A 21,837-nucleotide genomic window follows, 5' to 3' on the forward strand; every position below is an offset into this window, starting at 1 on the left:
TAGGCTGTGTTTTATAAAGTAATCTCTAGTCAAGTACCAGTGGCTCACACCTGTAATCCTACTCACAAGGATCTGAGGATCACAGTGTGAAGCCAATCTGAAGAAAGTCAATGGGACTCTTATCTCCAAGGAACCACCAAAAAGCCAGAAACAGTGCAGTGGCTCAAATGGTAGAACACTAGCCTCTGTGAGAACCTGTGGGGTGGGAAGTCCCGCCCCATGCTGGTGTCACCTCCACACACTCCAGGCCGCTGTGGGGCAGGCCACCAGATACAGAGAAGAGGAGGTTCTGGGGAGGAGAGAGAGGACACACCACGAAAGACATGTGGCAAGGGATGCAGCTCCCATAGTGGAGGAGTGCCCAGGCCAGCCCGAGGGGAGACTAGGCCCAGAGGGGAGACCTGGCTGGGCAGAGATGCCCAAGGACAGGTTGAGAGGCTGCGGTGGGTAGAGAGGCCCTCGGAGAGTGGAAAGGCCATGGGGAGCAGAGAGGCCCATGGAGAGCGGAGAGGCTGCAGAGAGGCTGTGGAGAACAGGGAGCAGAGAGGCCCTCGGACAAGCAGAGAGGCCGTGGACAGGCAGAAAGGCCATGGACAGACTGAGAGGCTGCGGAGAGCCTGAGGCCACGGAGAGCCAAGAGGCCTGCGGAGAGCAGAGAGGCCCATGGAGAGGCTGAGGGGCCAGCAGAGAAGCAGAGGCAGGCAGAGAAGCCTGCGGAGAGGTGGAGAGGCTGGCAGAGAGGCCAGTGGAGAGGTGAAAAGCCAAGAGGCAGCGGGGCGCCAGTTGCTCATGCCTGTAATAGCTACTCAGGAGGCTGAGATCTGAGGATCACAGCCCAGGCAAGAAAGTCCATGAGACTTGTATCTCCCAAGGAACCACTGGAACAGGGGAAGTGCTGCTGTGGCTCAAGTGGTAGAGCACTAGCCTTGAGCTGAAGAGCTGAGGGACAGTGCCCAGGCTGAGTTCAAGCCCCATGACCAATAAAAAGCCAAGAGGCCTGCAGAGATGAAGAAGCTCACAGAGAGCTGGAGAGGCCAGTAGAGAACAGAGAGGCCTGCGGAGAGGCTTTCAGAATTTAGAGAGAGAGTTGGGGAGCCCTGTGAGAGTCAGAGAGGCCAGCAGGGAGGTGGAGGGGCCCACGTAGAGGTGGAGAGGCCAAGAGGCTGGCACAGTCGGAGAGGCCCATGGAAAGGTGGGGAGGCCTGCACAGAGGCCTGTGCAGAAGAGGCCAGTGAAGAGCCAAGAGGCCTATGGAGATCAGAGAGGCCTGCAGAGGGTGGAGAAGCCAGGGGCAAGGAGGAAAAAGGTAAAAACAACAACAACAAAAACTTGCCCCCCCCCCCTCCCCGGGAGTTTGCAGCTACTCCTGGTTCTGAGGTAACCCAGGGCAGGGTTGCATCCAACTAATAAAACTCCTGGGTCACCTTTAACTGTACCTCCGTGGGTTTTCTCACTCACGGGTCAAGTGAAAGGGTACAGGCCCGGCCCTGAGTTCAAGCCCTGAGCCTTGACCCACAGATGCCCTTTCTCGGGGTAGGCCACGGACGCCCTGGGTGGGTGCTCGGCCCTCACCTCCTCCGAAGCCGGGCCTGCAGGCAGCAGCTTTGGACCCGGGGCACCAGTGAGTCCGGGGAATGACTGAAGCGGGCACTGGGGGGAACTGAGTCACCAAGGACTAGTGCTTTATCTAGTCTGCAAACGAAGGGACAAACACCGATAAATCCAAGACCATCTATTTGGCAGAATGTGCCTGCTTGCCGTGAGGGAGGAGGGGAGGAGGGGGGAGGAGAGGGGGAGGGGAAGAGGGGGTGGGGGAACAAAGGGGAGGAGTGGGGGGGGGCAGGCGCACAGGTGTGTTTACCTGCGGCCTGCAGGGCGCAGCCACACCGGGGGACCCGGGGACCCGGGGATGGGGACCCGCTGGGCGTCGCGGGTTTCTCCGTCCTGGTGAAGCACGTGCTGGAACGTTCCGTCCTGCTGTCCCGCTCCGGGGGAGCGAGGCTGTGGGGGGAGGGGGCGGCCGGGGTCAGCGGCGGCTCAGCCGGCCCCGCAGCAGCGCGGCCAGCCTCCGTCGGGTCTCGCCGGGGCCCGGGGCCCGGGTTCGGGGCGGCGGCTGCGGGAGGGCGGGCAGCGCCGCCGGGCTGCCCGAGGCCGGCCCCCCGCGCGGGCCGGAGGTGGCGGCGGCGGGGTCGGAGCTGGGCCTCCGTAGCAGCGCCTCCCCGCGGGCCGCGGCGGCGGGCAGGCCTCCGGGAGCCGGGGCGCCGGGGCAGGGCGGGCCCGGGCCGGGGGGCGAGCCCCTGAGCCCTCCGTGGAGCCTCCGGAGCTCCAGCAGCTGCTCGCGCGCGCGGCCCAGCGCCTCCGTCAGCTCGAAGCGCTCCTCGCACTCCCTCCGCACTGTCTCCTGGAGCAGGGCGTTCTGAAAGACAGAGGAGGCGCCCGGTTCGCACCCACGCCCGCCCGCAGCCGGGCACGGCGGCGCCAGCCTGCGCTCCAGGCTGAGCTCTGCAGATGGCAGTTCAAAGCCAGGCTGAGCAAGGAAAAGCCCGCCAGACTCTCTCGTCTCCAACCGACCTCCAAAGAGCCAGACGCAGAGCTGAGGCCGGAGTGGCGAGGCCCAGCCTTGAGCAAAAATGTCAAGGGACAGCACCTGGCCCACGTCCAAGCTCCAGGACAGGCACAGGTGCCCGCGCACGCGCCACACAGAGGGGCTGGCGGGGCCGGCCAGTTCAAACCCCAGCCCTGCCCAGCAGGAAGAGAAGCTTGAAGAAAATACTAGGCCCAACCCCGGCCATCTGCAGAAGACCCAGAAGGCAGAATATGGCCGAGGGACCTGGTAGTGGTGAACCTGGGATTCGAACCTCTGACTTCTGATGCCTCTGCCATGGGGCTGCTGCAGCTTCTCTGCCTCCTGTCTCAGACAGAGAGCGCCGGTAGCCGCCGTCGATACTCACAGTTGTAGAGTGTGTTCTTTTTGTAATTTTACAGTGAAGGTACACAGCAATAATAAGGACAACAAGTAAAAGGGCTTGAACTATATAAGATTGGAAGAACAGCAAAACAGATTAGCTCCAGCATTTAAATAGTAAAATCAGTTATTTGTGTTTGGTCATCTGTCATTTTGTAAAATACTATACTAAAAACACCTGCTGCTTTTAACTCCATTCAGAAATCATTTGGGCTAGGCACAGGGGCTCATCTCAGCTACCTAAGAGTGAACTGGGGGGGTTGCAGTTCAAGGCCAGTTGGAAAAATGTTACCAAGATTCCATCTAAACAAACAAATTGGACATGGTGGCATTTGTCTGTGGTCCCAGCTACAAGGGAGGTACAGGAAGGTAGATTATAGGCCAAGGCAAGCCCAAGCAAAAACATGAGACCCTAGTTCAAAAATAACAACATAAAAAAATGGCTGAGGGTGTGGCTCTAGTGGTAGCAAGAGCAAGGCCTGGAGTTCAAACCCCAATACTACCACAAAAAACAAACAAACCAGAAACACTGATCAAATTTCAGTATGCTGTGGTGGGTGCAGTCTATATTAGTCATCTCCACATTACTAAAACAAATTATGGGGCAACGGGTTTATAAAGAAGAAATGTTGACTCTTGCTCATCGTTCTATAAGTTTCTGTGAACCCAGTGCTCTGGGCTCCTGGAGAGGGTGACACATTGCAGGGGAATATGTAGGGGACAAATCACTTACATTATGAGTCAGGAAAGAGAGAGAACACTGGCTCCCTTTGGGGGGGAATACATGCTCAGTGACCTAAGGACCCCTCAACAGGCTTCTGCTCTCAAGGGAAGAGTGCCCAGGCCCTGAGTTTAAACCCCAGGACCAGCACTTAAAAAAAGGGGGGGGGGGCTGGGAAGGTGGCTCAGTGGTAGAGCGCTTGCCTTGCATGCATGAGGCCCTGGGTTCGATTCCTCAGCACCACATAAGCAAAAAGAGAAAAGCCGGAAGTGGCGCTGTGGCTCAAGTGGTAGAGTGCTAGCCTTGAGCTGAAGAGCTGAGGGACAGCGCCCAAGCCCAGAGTTCAAGTCCCAGGACAAAAAAAAAAAGACAGCAGTGAATGACAACAACAAATTGGTGACCTGAATGATGGTATCATTTCATGAAAAGACAGGTTGATTGACACCTGTGTGAGGACAAGAGCCCTCCTTTAAAAAACAAGAAAACTTAATAAAAGGAAACACAGGCCTTCAAGTACAGGAATGGCACTTGACAGAAAACATCCATGAGGCAAGTCACTGAAGAACTGTTTGGGCAAGTGACAGGGGAAAGGCACACCCCAGAGAGAAAGCTCTCTGCCCTGCGAGGTCTGAGTCTACCACAGGATCCTCATGTGTGTGGACCAGCTGCTTGGGAGGGAGTTCACCCATGGTTAAGGCATTTAGCTTGCAGAATGGAGGATTCATTCTCCTATTACTTTGTGAACTAGGAGGATCTTGAGTGGAACACAGGATCCAAAGTTGGGACTTTTATTTCTGTCTGTTCACACATGATGAACTCTTCAGGGACTCTGATAATGTCTTCATGCCTCCTGCCACCATTACCTCCTTTTTTAAACATCTAGATTACAGCTCAGTTTTGCCAAACAGGCAGTTTGTTATCATTTGTTCAATCTTAGGGTCAACAATGGACATGGAAAGCGTGGCTATTTCAGAAGTGGGTGTGGGAGAAGAGAAGAGGGCATGTGGATTGTCAGTAGTCACAAGTGGAAAATTCCATCATATGGAGAAAGATTCATCACTTGTGCCTGGATTATTCGCAGCAATTTACACAAGAGGAAGGCTGAGTTGTCACAGGAATCTAGTACGTATTTTCACTGAACATGGATAAGTGTGATGGAATAACTGTAAGATGAAAACCTGTCGACAAACATGAGCAGTATCAGTGATGCCACACCACAGTACTTTATATGTTTTAGACAAAATTGTCTTTGGCTGGGTTTCATTATGGCACCATGAACTGGAAGTCAAAATTAAACGAGAGGCCGGAGTGGTGAGAAAGAATCTGAAGTTTTCCAGGTGGAGCAAAAAAGAATGAGGCACATGTTGGCCCAGGGAGATGCAGGCTGCAGGTGCTCAGATCTCAGTTAGATTCAGGAGGAATTTGGCAACCCTTGAACACTGGAGTTTGACTTCACTCTGCGGGCCAGATGGAGTCATTGGAAGGTCTTTGTCAGGCAGGTGGCTGGTATGATCAAATCTGCCGGATGGAAAGCTCTTTTGCCAGCCCTGGAAAAAGGATGTGGAGTTGGGTAAGGTGGGAGGCAGGAGGCCAGCATGGGCCAGAGCTGTCACGGGGAGCTCTGTCCCAGTGTCCCTGCATCCCTGTGTGAGGTGCTTGGAGGCCCCACACGCAGTCCCAGGCCCTGGCACTTTGCACACAGGTGTTGAGCATCATCTAAAGCTATCTCTGTAACACTGTAGACAAAAGCCACTTTAAATGGGCTTAAAATATGGCCTAATTGCACTCCCACTGAGGAGGTAAATGTCAAAATGAAAATATAAATTAGCTCACCATCTGTTTTAAATTTCTAATATTAAGAGATGGCTAATTTTCCCCAATCTCTGCAAAGTAAGAGTAGGTTTATTTTTATGTTTGTTTGCATTTTTATCCTTTGAGACAGCTGGGTTGCTTTCAGTTCCAGAAGCAGTGGAAGAAGCAGAAGGCTTTGCTGGGTAACTCAATCATTCTGAAGGTGAGATGCCTGCTTGGGGTGTTCTGGAATCAGCTGTACTTGGCACCATGTTGGTGACTGAGCCTGCAAAGAGGTCCTCTGTGAAGGGGGCTTGCTCCCGCTCTGTGCCAGTTATGGAGAGATCAGGCTGCAGTTTTCATCAATTCTAACTGGATATCACCCTGGGGTGGGGGGTGGGGCGGCCAGCTGGGTGGAGGAGCTGTAGAAAAGGCACAGAAAGCAGAAGCACAGGCGGAGTTAGCCAAGGGGGCCCCACTTCCATCCCAAGGCTGCTTCTGCTCACTTCATCTGTTCAGCCTCGAGCTGCAGAAAACATGGAGACGACCTTTGGGTAAGGCACAGTGAGATGGCTAGCGTGTTGTTCTTGAAATTGTAATTCTGTGCTTGAAAACATAGTTACGTCAACTATAGACAGCAGACATAATGAAAAAGATGCTCTGGAGATGGATGTTTATCCCTCCGACTGGGTTACAGTTAGCATTTGTGAGAATGAGGACTAGGTTTAGGGTTAGCATTACCCCAAAGGTTGTGTTTGATCAGGGTTAAGGCTTGAGGTTTGACTGAGGCATTGGAATGAATATTAGGTTTAGTTTAGGATTTGAGTTGTTTCAGTGTCAGTTAAGGTTAGGTTTGGGGTTAGAATTAGGAATAAGGTTAGAGTTTATCGGTAATTTGGATTAGTGTTGGAATTGGGCATTATGGCCTGGATTAGTTGTGGGTTTAGGTTAGGATTAGGGTTAAGACAAGAATTAGAGGTAGGGTTAGGTTTGTGAAGATGGTTAGGATTTATAAGGGACAAAGGATAAGGTTAGGATTTGGCATTAGACTTAAGAGTTAGAATTACATTAGGTTTAGGCTGTGGAATTTGAGTTAAGTGTTCAAATTAGCGTTAGGGTGGGGTTATAATTAGGAATAAGGTTAGGAGCCACCAGAGATTATGGTTAAGATTAGGATTAGGAACAGGTTTTTTTTTTTTTTTTTTTTTTTTTTTTGGTTTTTTAGTTTTTTGTTTTTTGGGTCCGGTTGTGGGGCCTGAACTCTGGGCCTGGGCGCTGTCCCTCAGCTCTTCAGCTCAAGGCTAGCGCTCTACCACTTGAGCCACAGCGCCACTTCCGGCTTTTTTCTTTTTGCTTATGTGGTGCTGAGCAATTGAACCCTGGGCCTCAGGCATGCAAGGCACTCGCTCTACCACTGAGCCATCTTCCCAGCCCCTAGGAACAGGTTTAAAGTTCATCAGTGGTGAAGATTAAGGGCACAATTAGGTTGTAGTTTTTATTTTTTACTTCTAAGTTCTTCTATTGCTTATTTGTTTCTGTTTTCTGTCCTTCAAAAATTAGAAATATTGGGGCTGGGAAGGTGGCTCAGTGGTAGAGTGCTTGCCTTGCATGTATGAGGCTCTGGGTTTGATTCCTCAGCACCATATAGGCAGAAAAAGCTAGAAGTGGTGCTGTGGCTCAAGTGGTAGAGAGCTAGCCTTGAGCTGAAGAGCTGAGGGACAGCGCTCAGGCCCAGAGTCCAGGCCCCATGACCACCACCACCAACAAAAATCCTCAAGTATTTGGTGATCTTTGGCTGTTCATGTTCAAAACAGAATCCTCAGAATGTGACCTGAAGTCCAATGTGTACCTGGGTAAGGTTTATTGACTATTATTCCAGGATGGGTAGAATGGTTGCGGTGCAGCTATTTCCTGGAGATAACTCCGTGTTCAGTATACATAGATCTTCCCAGAGAAGGCACTTCCAATTTGTTGCTAGTGATATATTATTAGCCTGAATGCTGGTGTTCTGAATGGGAGTGTGTAAGGGGGGTGCATTTAGCACAGATGTCACCCCCAGTTTTTGGCTGTTGTATGTCCTCCAGTCTGATGACTGACAGTTTTACTGGTGAACCTCTGGTACCCTGGCCTCCCGTTCCCTAGTGGGCCCGAGAAGGGGGAGGCACCTGAGCATCTGTTTGTCTTCACAGTCTTCCTGGCCTGCCTGTGCTGTGTCTCATGCTCTGATTTGCATCTCTTGGTCCCCTCACCTCTCCCTCCACACACACACACACACACATCAGATTTCAATATTCCATAGTTTTTCAGGTTAGTTACCACTCAGCTATCTTGTTTTCCATTTTCCAAAATTTATCAACATCTTTTTTCATCGTGTCAACTCCTCTCTTGCTCTGTCTGTCCTTATGCATTTGTTCACTTTTATTAATTTATTGCCATTTCATGCTGATAAGATGAAGTAGAGAGATAAGCATATCGGTTCCATCCTCCATGTTTAACTGAGAACATATTTTTGTTCTGGTGCTGGGGCTTGAACTCAGCACCTCACGTTCTTGCTTAGGTTTTTTTTTCCCTTAAGGTTTGTGCTCTACTACTTGCCACACCTCCACTTCCAATAAGCTTTGATTTTTACTTTCTATGAGTATCTTTCATCTTCCATTAGATAGGCTGCAGAAACTGGAGAAAGTAAACTCCTGATCCTTTCTCCCTGTGTGGGTTTGTTTCATTTTTCACTTTGCAGCTTGCCTGTTCTTGAATCTACTTTATAGTCTAGTCTAACTTCAAATTCGATCTTCCTGCCTCAGCCTCCCATGTTGCTGGGGGTTATAAGTGTGCACCACCATGCCCAACACTGTGGTCTTAAAACAAGATGTTAAAACTCCTTTGGAGCTTTTTGTTTTGTTTTGTTTTGAATCTATCCATCTTCTTCCTCTGGACCCTGGTCACACTCTCTTGATAGGATCCCAGAAAACTTGGACACCAAGAGCCTGGATTTCCGTTTGAACCCGGCTGGAAGGGCTGTGCGCTGTTCTCAGAGTTACTACTTCCTCACTTCCCATTCTCTTCTGCTCTTCACGTGTCTTTTCCACAGCGCAGTGAGCGCTTTGGGGGCACCTTGTTTATGCTCTTACCTCCATCACCCTGTATTTTCCATTCTCTCTTCCTGGTGACTGCAGTTTTTCCTGCCCAACCCTGTTCTGGGGGTTGTACCAATAACCCTGGTTTGCCATTCAGAGTTCCAGCTCTCCTCCTGCCCTCGAGCCCTCTCTTCTGCAATTTAAAACCAAGTCTGTCACTCCTCCCCTGAGATGGAGAGGACTGTCCTTCTCTGTACGGGCTTGTTAATTTACCCTTGTCCTAATGGGACCTTGCTTTCTCCGTGCATTATTTCAGAACCTGGGAAACTTCAGGAGTCTAGGCGAAGGCTGAAAACAAGGAGTGGCTGTCCCTTTGTGTCCTCTGTGTGTGGCTTCTACTCTTTCTGGTTCACTTTCATTGGCTCATGTCCTTTTTTTTTTTTTTTTTGGTCGGTCGTGGGGCTTGAACTCTGGGCTTGGGCACTGTCCCTCAGTTCTTCAGCTCAAGGCTAGCGCTCTACTGTGGCTTGAACCACAGTGCCACTTCTGGTTTTCTAGTGGTTTATTGGAGATAAGAGTCTCACAGACTTTCCTGCCCAGGCTGGCTTTGAACCGTGATCCTCAGATCTCAGCCTCCTGAGTAGCTAGGATTACAGGCATGAGCCACCGGCGCCCGGCCTCATGTCCTATTTTTATAAGCATGTTCTGGTCTTCAGCATGCTTAGTCATTTACTTACATTTTAGTTCCAATTATTTAACATTAAGGTGACATTTTGGAAACTTCTAATGGAAAGCCTAGAGTGCTTCTTCCCCTGGGTATGCCTCCTAAGCATATTCATAATTAGTTTTAAAAAAATAACAGAGTGACAGTTTTTCTCTATTAAAGTGATAATCGACAATTATTTGTACATTTTATGGTTGTTCATATTATTGGAGTTTGAAAACTCCAGGCCTCATGCATGCTAGGCAAGTCCTCTGTCATGCTTCTAGTCCTTTTGCCGGTAGAATCTCAGTCCAAACCAAGCTTAGACCTCAATCTTCCTACCTAGACCTCCTTTGTAATGGGAATCACAGACATACACTACCATACCTAACTTATTGGTTAAGACGAGGGTCTTGGTAACTTTTTGCCTGGGATAGCCTTGAACCTTGATCCTCCTAATTTCCACCTCCTGAGTAGATGTGATCACAGGTGTGAGCCACTGTTCCTGGCCTTGTCCAGTTTCAAAAAAAAGTAAATGCATAAATAATGGAGGCCAGGAAGTGTTGTGAGATGAGCCTGAGGCCACCTTGAAATTTACAAGCAGAATCTGGAGAGCTCAGATCTCCTGAAAAAAGAACCATGACCCTACAGAGACTCAGATTTGAATCTTGGCTGCACCACATTGCAAAACCTTAGGAAAATTATTCAGTGTTTTTCAGTCAGTTCCTATCTGTAACATGCAAACATTTCTACTGTACAGAGCTGTGTTAGGCATTGTTCTTGATCCAGTGGGGTTTCTTCCATTCCCTATTTCATCTTATATTTATAATTCTAACAGCTTCACTTCATATTTGTAATGATGAAACTAATCTTCTATTTTGGTCAATAATCTAAATATAGCAAGAAATACATCATGTATTTATTGCTAGTACTTTCCATGTATTTCTTCATTGAGATGCCAATAAAACCAACAAAAACATTACTTATCACTAGCATGCAGAATCTCCCATTTGTCTTATTTACTAAACTCTTATAAATAGTATCAAATATTATCATCTAAAGTTGGTAATTAAAGAACAAAGTAATTGTTCCATTGTTCCTAAACTGCCTAGCATTTCACAAATAAGAGAAAAAAAGCTTCAAGTCAAAATGAACCTATTTCAGTTTAAATAAAAACATTGCTAAAACTGGGCACTTGGTGGCTTACCTCTAATTTGTAGCTACTCAGGAGGCTGAGATCTGAGAATTACAGTTTGAAGCCAGCTGGGGCAGAAAAGTCCCCATGAGACTCTTATCTCCAATTAACCACTCAAAAACTGGAAGTGGCACTGTGGCTCAAGTGGTATAGCCCTTGAACACAAAGAGGCTCAGGACAGTGCCCAGGCCCTGAGTTCAAGCCCCACAGCCAACTGAAAAAAAAAACAACTGCTGAAACAATTATGAATACATAAGAATACTAACAATTATTACTACCTTTTAAGGTCAGTTTGACAGAAATGTAAAACTTTATAAAAGTCAAATTATCTTTATATTGTCCATATTTCTTTTTTAATTTATGCACTTGAACCCTAAACCTTTCTTTGGCAAAGATTTAATGTTAAGGCAGATAAGACATAAATATGTAAAGATTCCTAGTCTTACAAGTCTTTTCTGTTTGCTTTGTGTCATACCTGGGGTTTGGCTTGAACTCAGGGCCTGAGCACTATCTCTGAGCTTCTTAGCTCTAGGCTAGCACTCTACCAGTTGAGCCACAGCTCCACTCCTGGGTGTGTGTGTGTGTGTGTGTGTGCGCGTGTGTGCGTGTGTGGTTGATTTGAGATGAGAGTTTCATGGGCTTTCCTGCTGGGGCTGACTTTGAACTTCAATCCTCAGATCTCAGACTCCTGCTGAGTGTGTAGGCTATGGGCGAGAGCCACCTGTCCAGCTCACATCTTAAGTAGTCTTTGGCAACACAAAATTGGGCACTGAAAAGGCATTAGTGTATATAGTCTAACGTCTTATACAAAGTGGGGCCAGGTCCGCAGAGATTAAATGGTGCCCAGAGATAGCCAGGATGTGGTTTCCATTTCTGGTCTCTAACAAAGCCCAGGACTCTTTCCAGGCCACTAAGCTGCCTTTCCTCTGTGTGTATGTGTGTGTGTGTGTGTGTGTGTGTGTGTTTGTGTGTGTGTGTGTTGGGAGAGTGTGAACTCTGACCCTCCCAGCAGAGGGACGGTGGTCTGCCCCTACCTCTTCCTGGGATTGGTTAAATTGTTGCATCAGCTGCGTTTGGGCCAACATCACTCTTGCCAGCTCATCTGACTTCTGTTTCATTTCCTTCTTCAAGTTTTCTGAAACTGTATCATGACTGTCAATTTCCTTCTTGAAGCGTGATTCAAATTCTGCAACTGCATTTTTAAGGGTTTCAATTTCTCTTTGTTTGGACTCAGATTTTTCTGCGTATCGCTGATGGGTCTCATGGAGTTGTTCTTCAAGGGAGCTCACTTTCAGCCTCAGGTCTTTTGTAGCACCTGCGATTAAGTCAGATATCTGTAAGACAAATTTCATATTAGTTTGTAGGTGACAGTTTCTAAGTAACTATGGAGCTCTTATGGTTTTTAAGCAATTTATTTTAATAAACCAGTGTGCGTTTTTAACTAGATGAAAATAAACCCTAGGACATATCCAGGTTTTCAGGATTTTCTTCTTAAAAGTTAACACAGACTTTTCTTTTTCCATGTAAAATGGAATGGCATTCATCACTTGGTACCCTTGGAAATACACAAATCTTGGTGACTATCTTGAGCTGCCAAGAATGGCTCGAATCTTGTCAAGTAGACCAGGGGCCTGGATAGTCCTAACTAGGCTGGCTTTGGGACCTCAAAATGCCTGATGTTTGGAGACATGAGTGTGCTACAGCTACTTCACTCTTACCAACAAGTAAATCTTCCTTGTGGTGTCACTGGGCTTCCTTCATGTATGTCCTGGCTGGAGGGCCCCAAGCACTGCACGTTTGTTTGTTTCTTTCTTTCTTTTATTTTCCTTCCTTCCTTCCTTCCTTCCTTCCTTCCTTCCTTCCTTCCTTCCTTCCTTCCTTCCTTCCTCCCTCCCTCCCTCCCTCCCTCCCTCCCTCCCTTCCTTTCTTTCTCTTTTGTTGGTCATGGGGCTTGAACTGTGGGCCTGAACACTGTCCCTGAGCTCTTCAGCTCAAGGGTAGCGCGCTCTACCACTTGAGCCGCAGAACCACTTCCAGTTTTCTGGTGGTTAAAGGGAGATAAGAGTCTCACGGACTTTCCTGCCCAAGCTGACTTTGAACCAGGGTCCTCAGATTTCAGCCTCCTGAGTAGCTAGGATTACAGGCGTGAGCCAGCAGCACCAGGCTGCTCTGCATGTTTCTTGAAGAGCCCTGTCACACAGAATTTCTTGAAATGATAGGAATATTCTGCACTATCCAGAATGGTGGCCAGCAGCTCTCTACGGCCACTAGCTATACAAAATAATGGTAACAACAGTGTCTTTAAAAGTAAAAGCCAAAGCCTGGCTCCAGGGGCTCATGTCTATAATCCTAGATACTCAGAAGGCTGAGACCAGAGAATTGCAGTTCAAAGCCAGCCAGAGCAGGAACTTTTATCTCCACTTAACCACCAAAAAAATCTTGAAGTAGAATTGTGTCACAAGTACTAGAGTGCTAGCCTTGAGTACAGAAGCTCCAAGACTGGCATAAAAAAGGAAAACAAAGTAAAAGCCAAAATTATATTTAATTTCCATGGTGTAAACACTGCTTCCACAGCTCTGGATGTGACACTACCAATGAGATGCCGTGACAGGCTCTTAAAAGCCATTACCGACCACCCAACATTTGAAATGTGACTGTGGCTAGGGCCCAAACATTCAAGTTTATGAAAGCTGAATGAATTTTTTGGAAATACGGGCCACATATGGCTGCCATAATGATGTTGCAACACTAGACAATAGCAGAATACTGTGATCATGTGCTGCTTTTCTTGGTTGTACTTCTAGATAAATAAGTGAGAGGGGAAGAAAAGCTTTTCCTCATGGCATGAAGGGAACATTTCCCTTTTAGAAGAAAAGATTTCTCTTCCTCCGTACAAAACAAAGAACAGAAGAACAATCACATAGTTCTGATGAAGCTTATCCTTATTATTTATGCGACAGATATTGTCATCTTACAAATAATTAGCTTAACAAGAAACTACTCCACAAAGAATCTGGAAAACATTCCTAGACCAAAGCTCTAAGGACTTTTTGAGCTATTACTTAAAAAGAATTATGTATCCAAAATTTATTTCAAATGTTAAATTTACATAAAAAACAGCTTTTGGGAGAAATCTATTCACCAGAGTTAGTCACTTTATAAATTAATATTCTATTATTTTCAACTAACTCAGGAGGGAAGATGGTCACTGCCAGGTCTGAACAGTAGTTCTGACACTGGAATAGAACAAATTGTCCCTGGGGTGCAGAACAACAAATATGTTTTACAAATATGTTTTCAGTTGTGTGTGTGTGTGTGTGTGTGTGTGTGTGTGACTCATGCTTGTAATTCTAGTTATTCAAGAGGCTGAGATCTGAGGAGTGCAGTTGAAAGATAGCCTGGACAGGAAAGTCTGTGAAACTCTTACCTCCAATTAGCTACAAAGCAAGCCAGAAATGGAGCTGTGGCTCAAAGGGTTGAGTGCTATAGACCTAGGCCGTGAGTTTAAGTGTTAGGATTGGCACCACAAAAAAAAAAAAAAAGAAAAGAAAAGAAAAGAAAAGAAAAGGAAAAGAGGTATGCTTTATTGGGAAATGTAAAACATCTTACCATTTGGATATTATTATTCTGGGTATTTGAGGTGTTGTCAGAATAGCCATGTGCTTATTGCTGTTCTAAAGGTAAGTTTATTTTAGTAAAGGAAAATAAATCCATTCATAGCTGAATTATACACGTATACCATTTATCTTCATCACCACAGGCCAGAGAATAGCTGAACTAGTTTACCTGTGTGGCTAAACCATGGCCCAACAACCATAAGGACAGTTACTGGTGGCAGATACTGCCATGTTCTTAGAAGGAAATTCCAACATCTGTAATTACAAACACATTAAATATGATGGACATAGCTACAGACCTTTGCCTGCAGCTCTTCATGCTCTTTCTTATATTTTTGGATTATTTCCTGGTGTTTTTCTTTTTCAATATCAAGTTCCAGTTTTGCCTCTTCCTTAAAGAGAAGAGCTTGCTCCTGGAATTCAACCAAATGTTGGGCTCTTTCCTTGGCGATTTCAGCTTCAATCTAAAAATAACATTAAGTACAATATAAAACTTATTCTCATACTCTAATGAAAGAAATAAAATGTTAACATTAGCTGCATGCCAGAACATTGACCTTAGAGTAAGATCCCAAGACCTAAGACCTTCTTGAATCTGAAAAATCAGTAGAGAAATTAGGACTGTATTATGACCGTTTTCAGAAATACTAAAAGCTGAATCACTTAATGACTAAGATTAGTTACCTATACTGTAAACTCAGTCCTCAATAACCACCCTTACACACACACACACACACACACACACACACACACACACACACACACAGACACACACACAGATACACACACACATTTTAGGCTGGTAGACTAAGTCCAGCTGAAAACTCAGAGGAGATAGAATGTACAAAAGTTGACTTTTCAAATTTTTTTGGACACAGATTGCCTTTTTAAATGTGACTGAAGCTGGAAGGGTGAGTAACAGACAGTGCCACAGACAGTGCCACAGGCATCACAGTTTGACTCAGACAGCACCAGTGGGACAGAAGGCTCTAGAAATTCCCTGGCTCAGCCTTGCACGCTGTGTGACTCACGGAAAGCAGCAGCAAGGGCTCGGGTGGGGGTGGAACCGAGTTTGCACCCTGCCTCCTCGGTCAGGGAGGAAGGGGAGCAGGCCGCAGTGCTCCTCCCCCCTCCTCCCCGCAGGACTCTCCACCCGAGACTACACACTAGGCCGCAACTTGGCGACTTGGTCCCCTGACAGACGGCCGGATGAGGCGGGGTCACAGCATGAGGGCAGCGTGGGCTACAGGTCGTAGTGCGCTCATGGGCTTGACAGTCGCTCCAGAGCTCCAGACTCACAGCCGTCTGTGCTGGGTACAGGCACTCACGAGGGGTAAACCGGGAGAGCACGGGAGAGTGGCAGCCAGGGACCCACTCGAGCCGGGCCGCACGGGTGGCTGTCCTCCGCCTCAGTCTTGGGATGTCTGGATTAAAGGTGACCGACCGTCTTTGGGACTTGACAGAATTGTTCCAATAGGCAGTTCTCTGACCGCTAAAGACCAAGGAAACTTCGGGGTGCTGGCAAGGAGCCCCCCGAATGGCAGACCCTTGCACCCGCTCATCTCTAGCAGCCCACAGGCCCGCCCCTCCACACGGCCCCCACACAGGCCCGCTCTTCCACATGGCCCCACCCTCCCCTCAACACGACCCCCCTACCCAGAGGACCCCCTCCAAGGCCCCGCCCAAGGCCCGCCCCTCCACACGGCCCCGCCCACAGGCCCGCTCTTCCATGGCCCCACCCTCCCCTCAACACGCCCTCCAAGACCCCGCCCATAGCCCCGCCCCTCCACAGGCCCCGCCCGCAGCCCCGCCCTCATTGAAGCGCGGTCGACTACCCAGGCATCCCAGCCAGCAGCCCACCCCTTGGCTTTCACCAACCAGAGAGGCCCGCGTCCATGCGGGTCTCCACCGCTCCCCCACCGCTGGCCAGCCTCCTTACTCCAACGCTCCACCCAGCGTTCTAGTAATTTCTCAGTGCACCACTAACCGGTCACCACTCACCGCCAGGCCTGTGCGGACACCGCAGCCCGTGACACCGCGTGGGGGTGAAGATCGCCTGAAGGGTGGGCTGGGCAGCAGAGGCCGGGCCGGGCTGCGCAGCCCCAGCTCCGGCCAGGCCTCTCCAGTGCCCCCCCCCCCCCCCCCCCGCCTGGCCTGGCCTGGCCGCTGGGCCTCGGCCGCGCTGGGCAGACGGATCGGCTCCACTGCCCAGCTTGGATGGTTAGCCGCGCCGTCAACGCCGTGTCGGTCGTGCACCTCACACACGTCCACAGACATAGCCGCAGTGACCGCATGCATCCCGGCCCAGTGTCGGTCCTAAACCTCACTGCTCTTGGCTTCATCTACTCGCTGCCTCTTCCACTTGAAGAGGCTGAGGTTTTGTTCCGCCTCCTGTCAAACTCAGAATTTTCTATTTCTTGAAGTAAACGTTTTCCCCCTTGCGCTTTTACTGCCAATCCATTTACTCTAGTCAGGAAGTAAGATTTTTGTGGTTTTGTTGTTTAAAATGAGGCCAATTGGTGCAATTCTAAAATGTTTCTAAATGTAATATCTGGATAATCTATGAAAATGCGCAGTTGAAATTTGTCGACTACACTCAAAAGTAACAGTCAAGAAGTAAAGCAAAGGGGTTATTAGGTAAGCACTCTGGTTATCGGGGATTTTTTAACCACAAAATGGTAACTAAATAGTAACAGCATTATGCATTTGGAACCAGGTTTCCAGGTTCATCACGCACATTAATTTTCTCTCTTTGCATCCAAGCATACTTGAAATCAACAAAGATCACTGGCAATTAGTAAATGTAGTTATTTAAAAATGTGCCATTCTTGTTGCATAGCAACTATTTGGTCCTATTATGTGCTTTTTACATACTCTAAAATAATTAAGCACAGACACAAACTTCTATCCACTTTTTAAATGTTAAAAGCATTTAAGTTACAAAATTTATTCTAATATGTGTATTATATATTTGTAAAGAGAACATTTCATTCCTACGCAAAGGCACAGTGACCCAAGAAAGAGACTACAATGTCATATTAGTGATTCTTTTTTCTCACGAGAGGACTTTTAGGGAACTTTTTATTCAGAGTCTCAATAGCTGACACAGCCAAGATATAATTATCATCTCCAGGCTTCACTAATCTGAATCTTGATTTACTGCTGGCTAAATGATGACATTTATTAACAAGTCATGTTCTTTCAGCAAAATGAAATGTCCACTTATACTACAGAAATTATACATGCCAAAAGACATCTGTGCTACAATTGATTAGAAAGAACTTCAGAAATATTACGTGATATTATTTCATCACCAGTTAACTGCACATAAGGCATAAACACAAAAGCTTTTATATGGCCAAATGCTACCATGAGCTTGATCTTACTCTGTATTAGAAATGCGGGGGGGGGGGGGCAGGGGACAATAAACAGGAACACTAGAGTGGGTGATACTGTTCCCAATGACCTCTTCTCCATCATGAGTGTTCATGTGGACATGGGAACTGCTATTCAAGCCAAGGCAGGAAGGTCACTCCACCAGTTTAAGGGGAGGAGGTTAGGAGTTTGAAGAAAGGGAGAACCTATTAAATCTCTACCCAGGTTGATTCCATCAGAGAAATTTTTAAGTCAAAAGATGGACATTTACAATATCCTGTGATACATACTGACAAACTAATTTCTAAAACGTAGTTTTAATTTTCAGTACCTTAAAGAGTAAGTAGAAAGTCTAGTAGAATACTACTAGTAGTATTCTACTAGACTTTCACCAAGGTATTAAAAAATCTTAGTAATTGAATGGGTTTAAAGATAAGTCTCTTGTTTTGAATATTAAGTTGACTGTCTTCTTTTTTAAATCTTAAACATGGGTTGCTAGGAGGAGTAGGGGAGATGAGTAAGAACAGACCAGCTAATGAGTACACTACAATGCATGAACATTAGAATTAAAGCAGCATGGGGCTTAACGAAGAATGAAGAGAAAAAGCCTGAGCTATATACAACAAGGTATAAACTAGAGAGAGCAACTTCCTCCACATTCTAAAATCTTATTCTACAATGATCATTTTATATTTTAGCTTGACTGCACAGTCAAAGACACAGGAAAGAGGCATTGCTTTGCAGAGGGCTGGTACAAGTAGGGTATTTTGATGATTAGAAACAGAAGTGATGAATTTAGAAGTGACTGAGCCAGCAACAATGACCAGAAGGCCTCCATCTGCTGGGTGGCAGGGTGAGGATTCCTGGGGAGATGTCAGGAGAAGGGAGGCCACTGCTTGCTGTAGGTACAGAAGTAGGGCCTCAAGGGGAAGAATCTATGGTTCTTGTTGTCTAGCCAAATAGCCTGCATATCAGTAACCAGCTCCGGGTTCTAGAGAAAAGTTTGAGACACACTAAGGAAACTCCAGTTGGGGCTGAAGCTTGGCCGAGCACTTGCCTAGCACGTCAAGGCCCTGGTTCAACCCCAGCATGGCAAGAGGAGAAAAATCAGAAGAGAGGGGAAGGTTGGGGCTCTGTATGCAGGACAGGCCTGGCCACTCAGCAGTCCTGGAAGTTTGGGGCAGGGAGGGGTTGATTACCACTGACATGTGACTGACCTATGTGTGAAGTCTGGATGGTGGGGACTAATGATTTCTTTTAAAAATTAAAGTCATATTTCTAATATGACTATGATTATGTAATATTTATTAATACATATTAAATATGTAAATCTTAAATAAAATTAGTTATATTTTTAAAAATATGACTTTAAAATGATTAAAATAACAAATGTGCATTGCTGAACCTCTGAGTTAATGGCAAGCTAAATGTTCATTTTACTGTCGCAAAGCAAACGTCAGAAGTTCATAACTGAATAACTTTTAAGTAATTTTTCATTCTCTTACATTATATCTCCTTAGAAGTAGAGAAGGTATATGGATTAATATTCCCTTGCTTTTAAGAATGTAGTAAAACACAGATTGTGGTGGGAGAAAAGGAAACATCTGAAAGCTGAACTTCCATTTCCAAGTGCAAACTAAGGGCTTGATTTCCACAAGATTTCAAGATCTGTGTTTACTTTTGATGTCCCATGATATTGCTAGCATTGAAAAATACAATAATCCTAAGAACATTTGGTGCTGGAGATTTCAGGGAGAAGCACAAGTGTGTGCAGAAGTAGAGAAAAGCATGTGCATGGTGTTCTGGCATGGCAAGTGGACAGGAGTCTGCAAGCCAGCAAAGCCAGGCGCCCAGCAAAGCCGCCCGCCGTTACCTTCTCCCTCCAGTTATCATCGTTCAGCAGCTTCTGTCTAAGGGTTTCCTGCAGCTGCCCGATGCTTTTCTGGTGGGAAAGCAGCATCAATTCCCTGAAAACCATAAACCCAACACATGAGTAAAGACTCACCCCTGACCCTCTTCCAAAGTCGCACTTCCTGGCTCAGAGAACATTCTTGCATACCTTAGTCTGCTTATTCTTACTAGCAATATATATTGGCTACTATATACTATTTTAGTGGTTAGTGGCAACTTGCAAACTTTAATGCATACATGGGAAGTGCTTTGTTGGGGGTAACTTTCTCTTAGTTATCAATAAGTTATTATTTTTATATGAAATAGTATTAACACGTGCAATCACAAATATAAATGATATTATGGGTTGTGGCTCAAAAAAATTGGTGATTAAGCCAGGCACTGGTGGCTCACACCTGTAATCCTAGCTACTCAGGAAGCTGAGATCTGAGGATCACAGTTTGAAGCCAGACTAGGCAGGAAAAGTCTGTGAGACTCTTATTTCTAATATACTACCAAAGAGCTGGAAGTACAGCTGTGGCTCAAAGGGTAGAGCACCAACCTTGAGCAAAAGAAGCTCAGGGATAGCATCCAGGCCTTGAGTTCAATTCCCAAGAGCAGCACAAAAAATAAGTAAATTTAAAAAGTTAATGACTAAAATTTAACACTAGATAATAATGTTTCTAAAAAAAAGAAAATATTCTGGGATACACCCAAGTTCAATGAATATTCAGTGTTTGCTAAATTTATTTTTTCTTCTACTAATCTCAGATATTGATAGGAACAAACAGGGCAATATCAGGAGTTACATGGGATACAAACTGTAAGACACTGGAAAAGGAAATATAAGGAACATTTTGACATTTTCATCTATGTAAATGGGCTTTTTTAAACAATCGGGCCTCTCTATATTGTTCATGCTGGCCTTGAATGCATGATTCTCTTGCCTCTGTCTCTCAATTGCTGGGATTACAGGACATAAACAGATCTTGATGCTTAGTGTGTTCCTCTGGGTAGAAATAAGGATGAGAGATTCATGGGAACATTTCACAGGGACACTGAAGTGAAGGCCTTTATTATTATTATTTTTTTTTATTTTGAAATGAAGGCCTTTAATGTCACAGGTAGTGACAAAACCATGTGTAGGCCAGGACTCCTCCCTCCTTGGAGAGCCTCCACACTCATTTTCTGTCAGGATACTTCTCCAGGGTTTATTCCTTCTCCCCATTACTGTATTTTCCTTTACCATTCCCTTTCTATCTCCAAAAAACCCCAAAAACCAAGGAAACAAATTCACCACCATCTCCTGCAATCTTCCTTTCTTCTATATTCTGATAATTTTCAATAAATTGAAACTCTTCTAAATAGTCTCAAGTCTTTTAATTCTGTTCCCCATGTTCCACATGTTCTGTTCCACATTTTGGATTCTCTGATGAAATTTAAAAGTAACTAGATTGTTTAGTAGTGAAAAAGACAACTGAAATAAAAACTCCTCTAAATAGTCTTCTAAATTTCAAACCTTGGGCTTGAAATTTTCACGTTATCTTTGACTTGCTTTTCTCTTTGTAGTATTCATTCAATAGAATTGGGTCAGAAAACAGGTATCAACAAGTTAAAAAAAACCTGAAATTATATTGAGTATCTTTTTCAATTACAGTGCAATAAAACTAGAAATTAACTTTCAAAAATATACAAATACATGGGCATTATACTACTCACTAGTGAACAACCAATGGACTTAAGGAAGAGATGAAAAAGAAAAAGTTTATTTCTTGTAACAAATAAAAACAAAGAATATACCAACACCTATGAAACACTATAAAAACAGTATAACAGGGTAAAAGTCTACTGTACTCGATTCCTACATTTTTAAAAAAGGATGTCAAATAATTCAATGCTGTATCTCAAAGGAACTAGAAATATATAAAATAGATACTAAAAATTAAAAAGAACTTTTTTCAAAAAGGTAAAGAAAGGGGATAGGGGGGCTGGGAAGTTGGCTTAGTGGTAGAGCACTTGCCTTGCATGCCTGAGGCCCTGGGTTCGATTCCTCAGCAACACATAAGCAGAAAAGAAAAAAAGCCAGAAGTGGTGCTGTGGCTCAAGTGGTAGAGCGCTACCCTTAAGTTGAAGAGCTGAGGGACAGCGCCCAGGCCCAGAGTTCAGGCCCCACGACCGGACCCCCCCCAAAAAAAAGGGGGGCTGGGAAGGTGGCTCAGTGGTAGAGCACTTGCCTTGCATGCATGAGGTCCTGGGTTCGATTCCTCAGCACCACATAAACAAAAAGAAAAAAGCCGGAAGTGGTGCTGTGGATCAAGTGGTAGAGCGCTAGCCTTGAGCTGAAGAGCTGAGGGATAGCGCCCAGTCCCAGAGTTCAGGCCCCAAGACCGGACCAAAAAAAAAAAAGGTAAATGGATAAAAACTCATAACTACTTTAAGAAAAAGAAAAAAGAGGGGGCTGGGAAGGTGGCTCAGTGGTAGAGCGCTTGCCTTGCATGCCTGAGGC

General features: G+C 46.0%; 1 protein-coding gene across 7 annotated transcripts in view; it reads right to left on the bottom strand.

Annotated features, from left to right (window-relative positions):
- Positions 1–1,763: 1,763 nt before the first annotated feature.
- Lekr1 (leucine, glutamate and lysine rich 1) overlaps positions 1,764–21,837 on the bottom strand; it is a 101,433-nt gene continuing 81,359 nt past the window's right edge. For 6 of the 7 annotated variants that reach the window (XM_070022890.1, XM_070022888.1, XM_070022891.1 and 3 more), the window contains 4 exons: positions 19,315–19,408; positions 14,366–14,530; positions 11,484–11,783; positions 1,764–2,416 (listed from right to left, as the gene is read on the bottom strand). In XM_070022890.1, coding sequence (XP_069878991.1) covers positions 2,027–2,416; positions 11,484–11,783; positions 14,366–14,530; positions 19,315–19,408 — 949 coding nt within the window. In that variant the 3' untranslated portion in view covers positions 1,764–2,026. Of the gene's footprint in view, positions 2,417–2,516; positions 5,234–11,483; positions 11,784–14,365; positions 14,531–19,314; positions 19,409–21,837 lie in introns of those variants that run through there. The other variant, XM_070022892.1, reaches the window with a different exon arrangement.

Source organism: Dipodomys merriami, unplaced genomic scaffold (assembly GCF_024711535.1).
Source record: "Dipodomys merriami isolate MVZ:Mamm:240054 unplaced genomic scaffold, mDipMer1.0.p SCAF_154, whole genome shotgun sequence".
NCBI lineage: Eukaryota > Metazoa > Chordata > Mammalia > Rodentia > Heteromyidae > Dipodomys > Dipodomys merriami.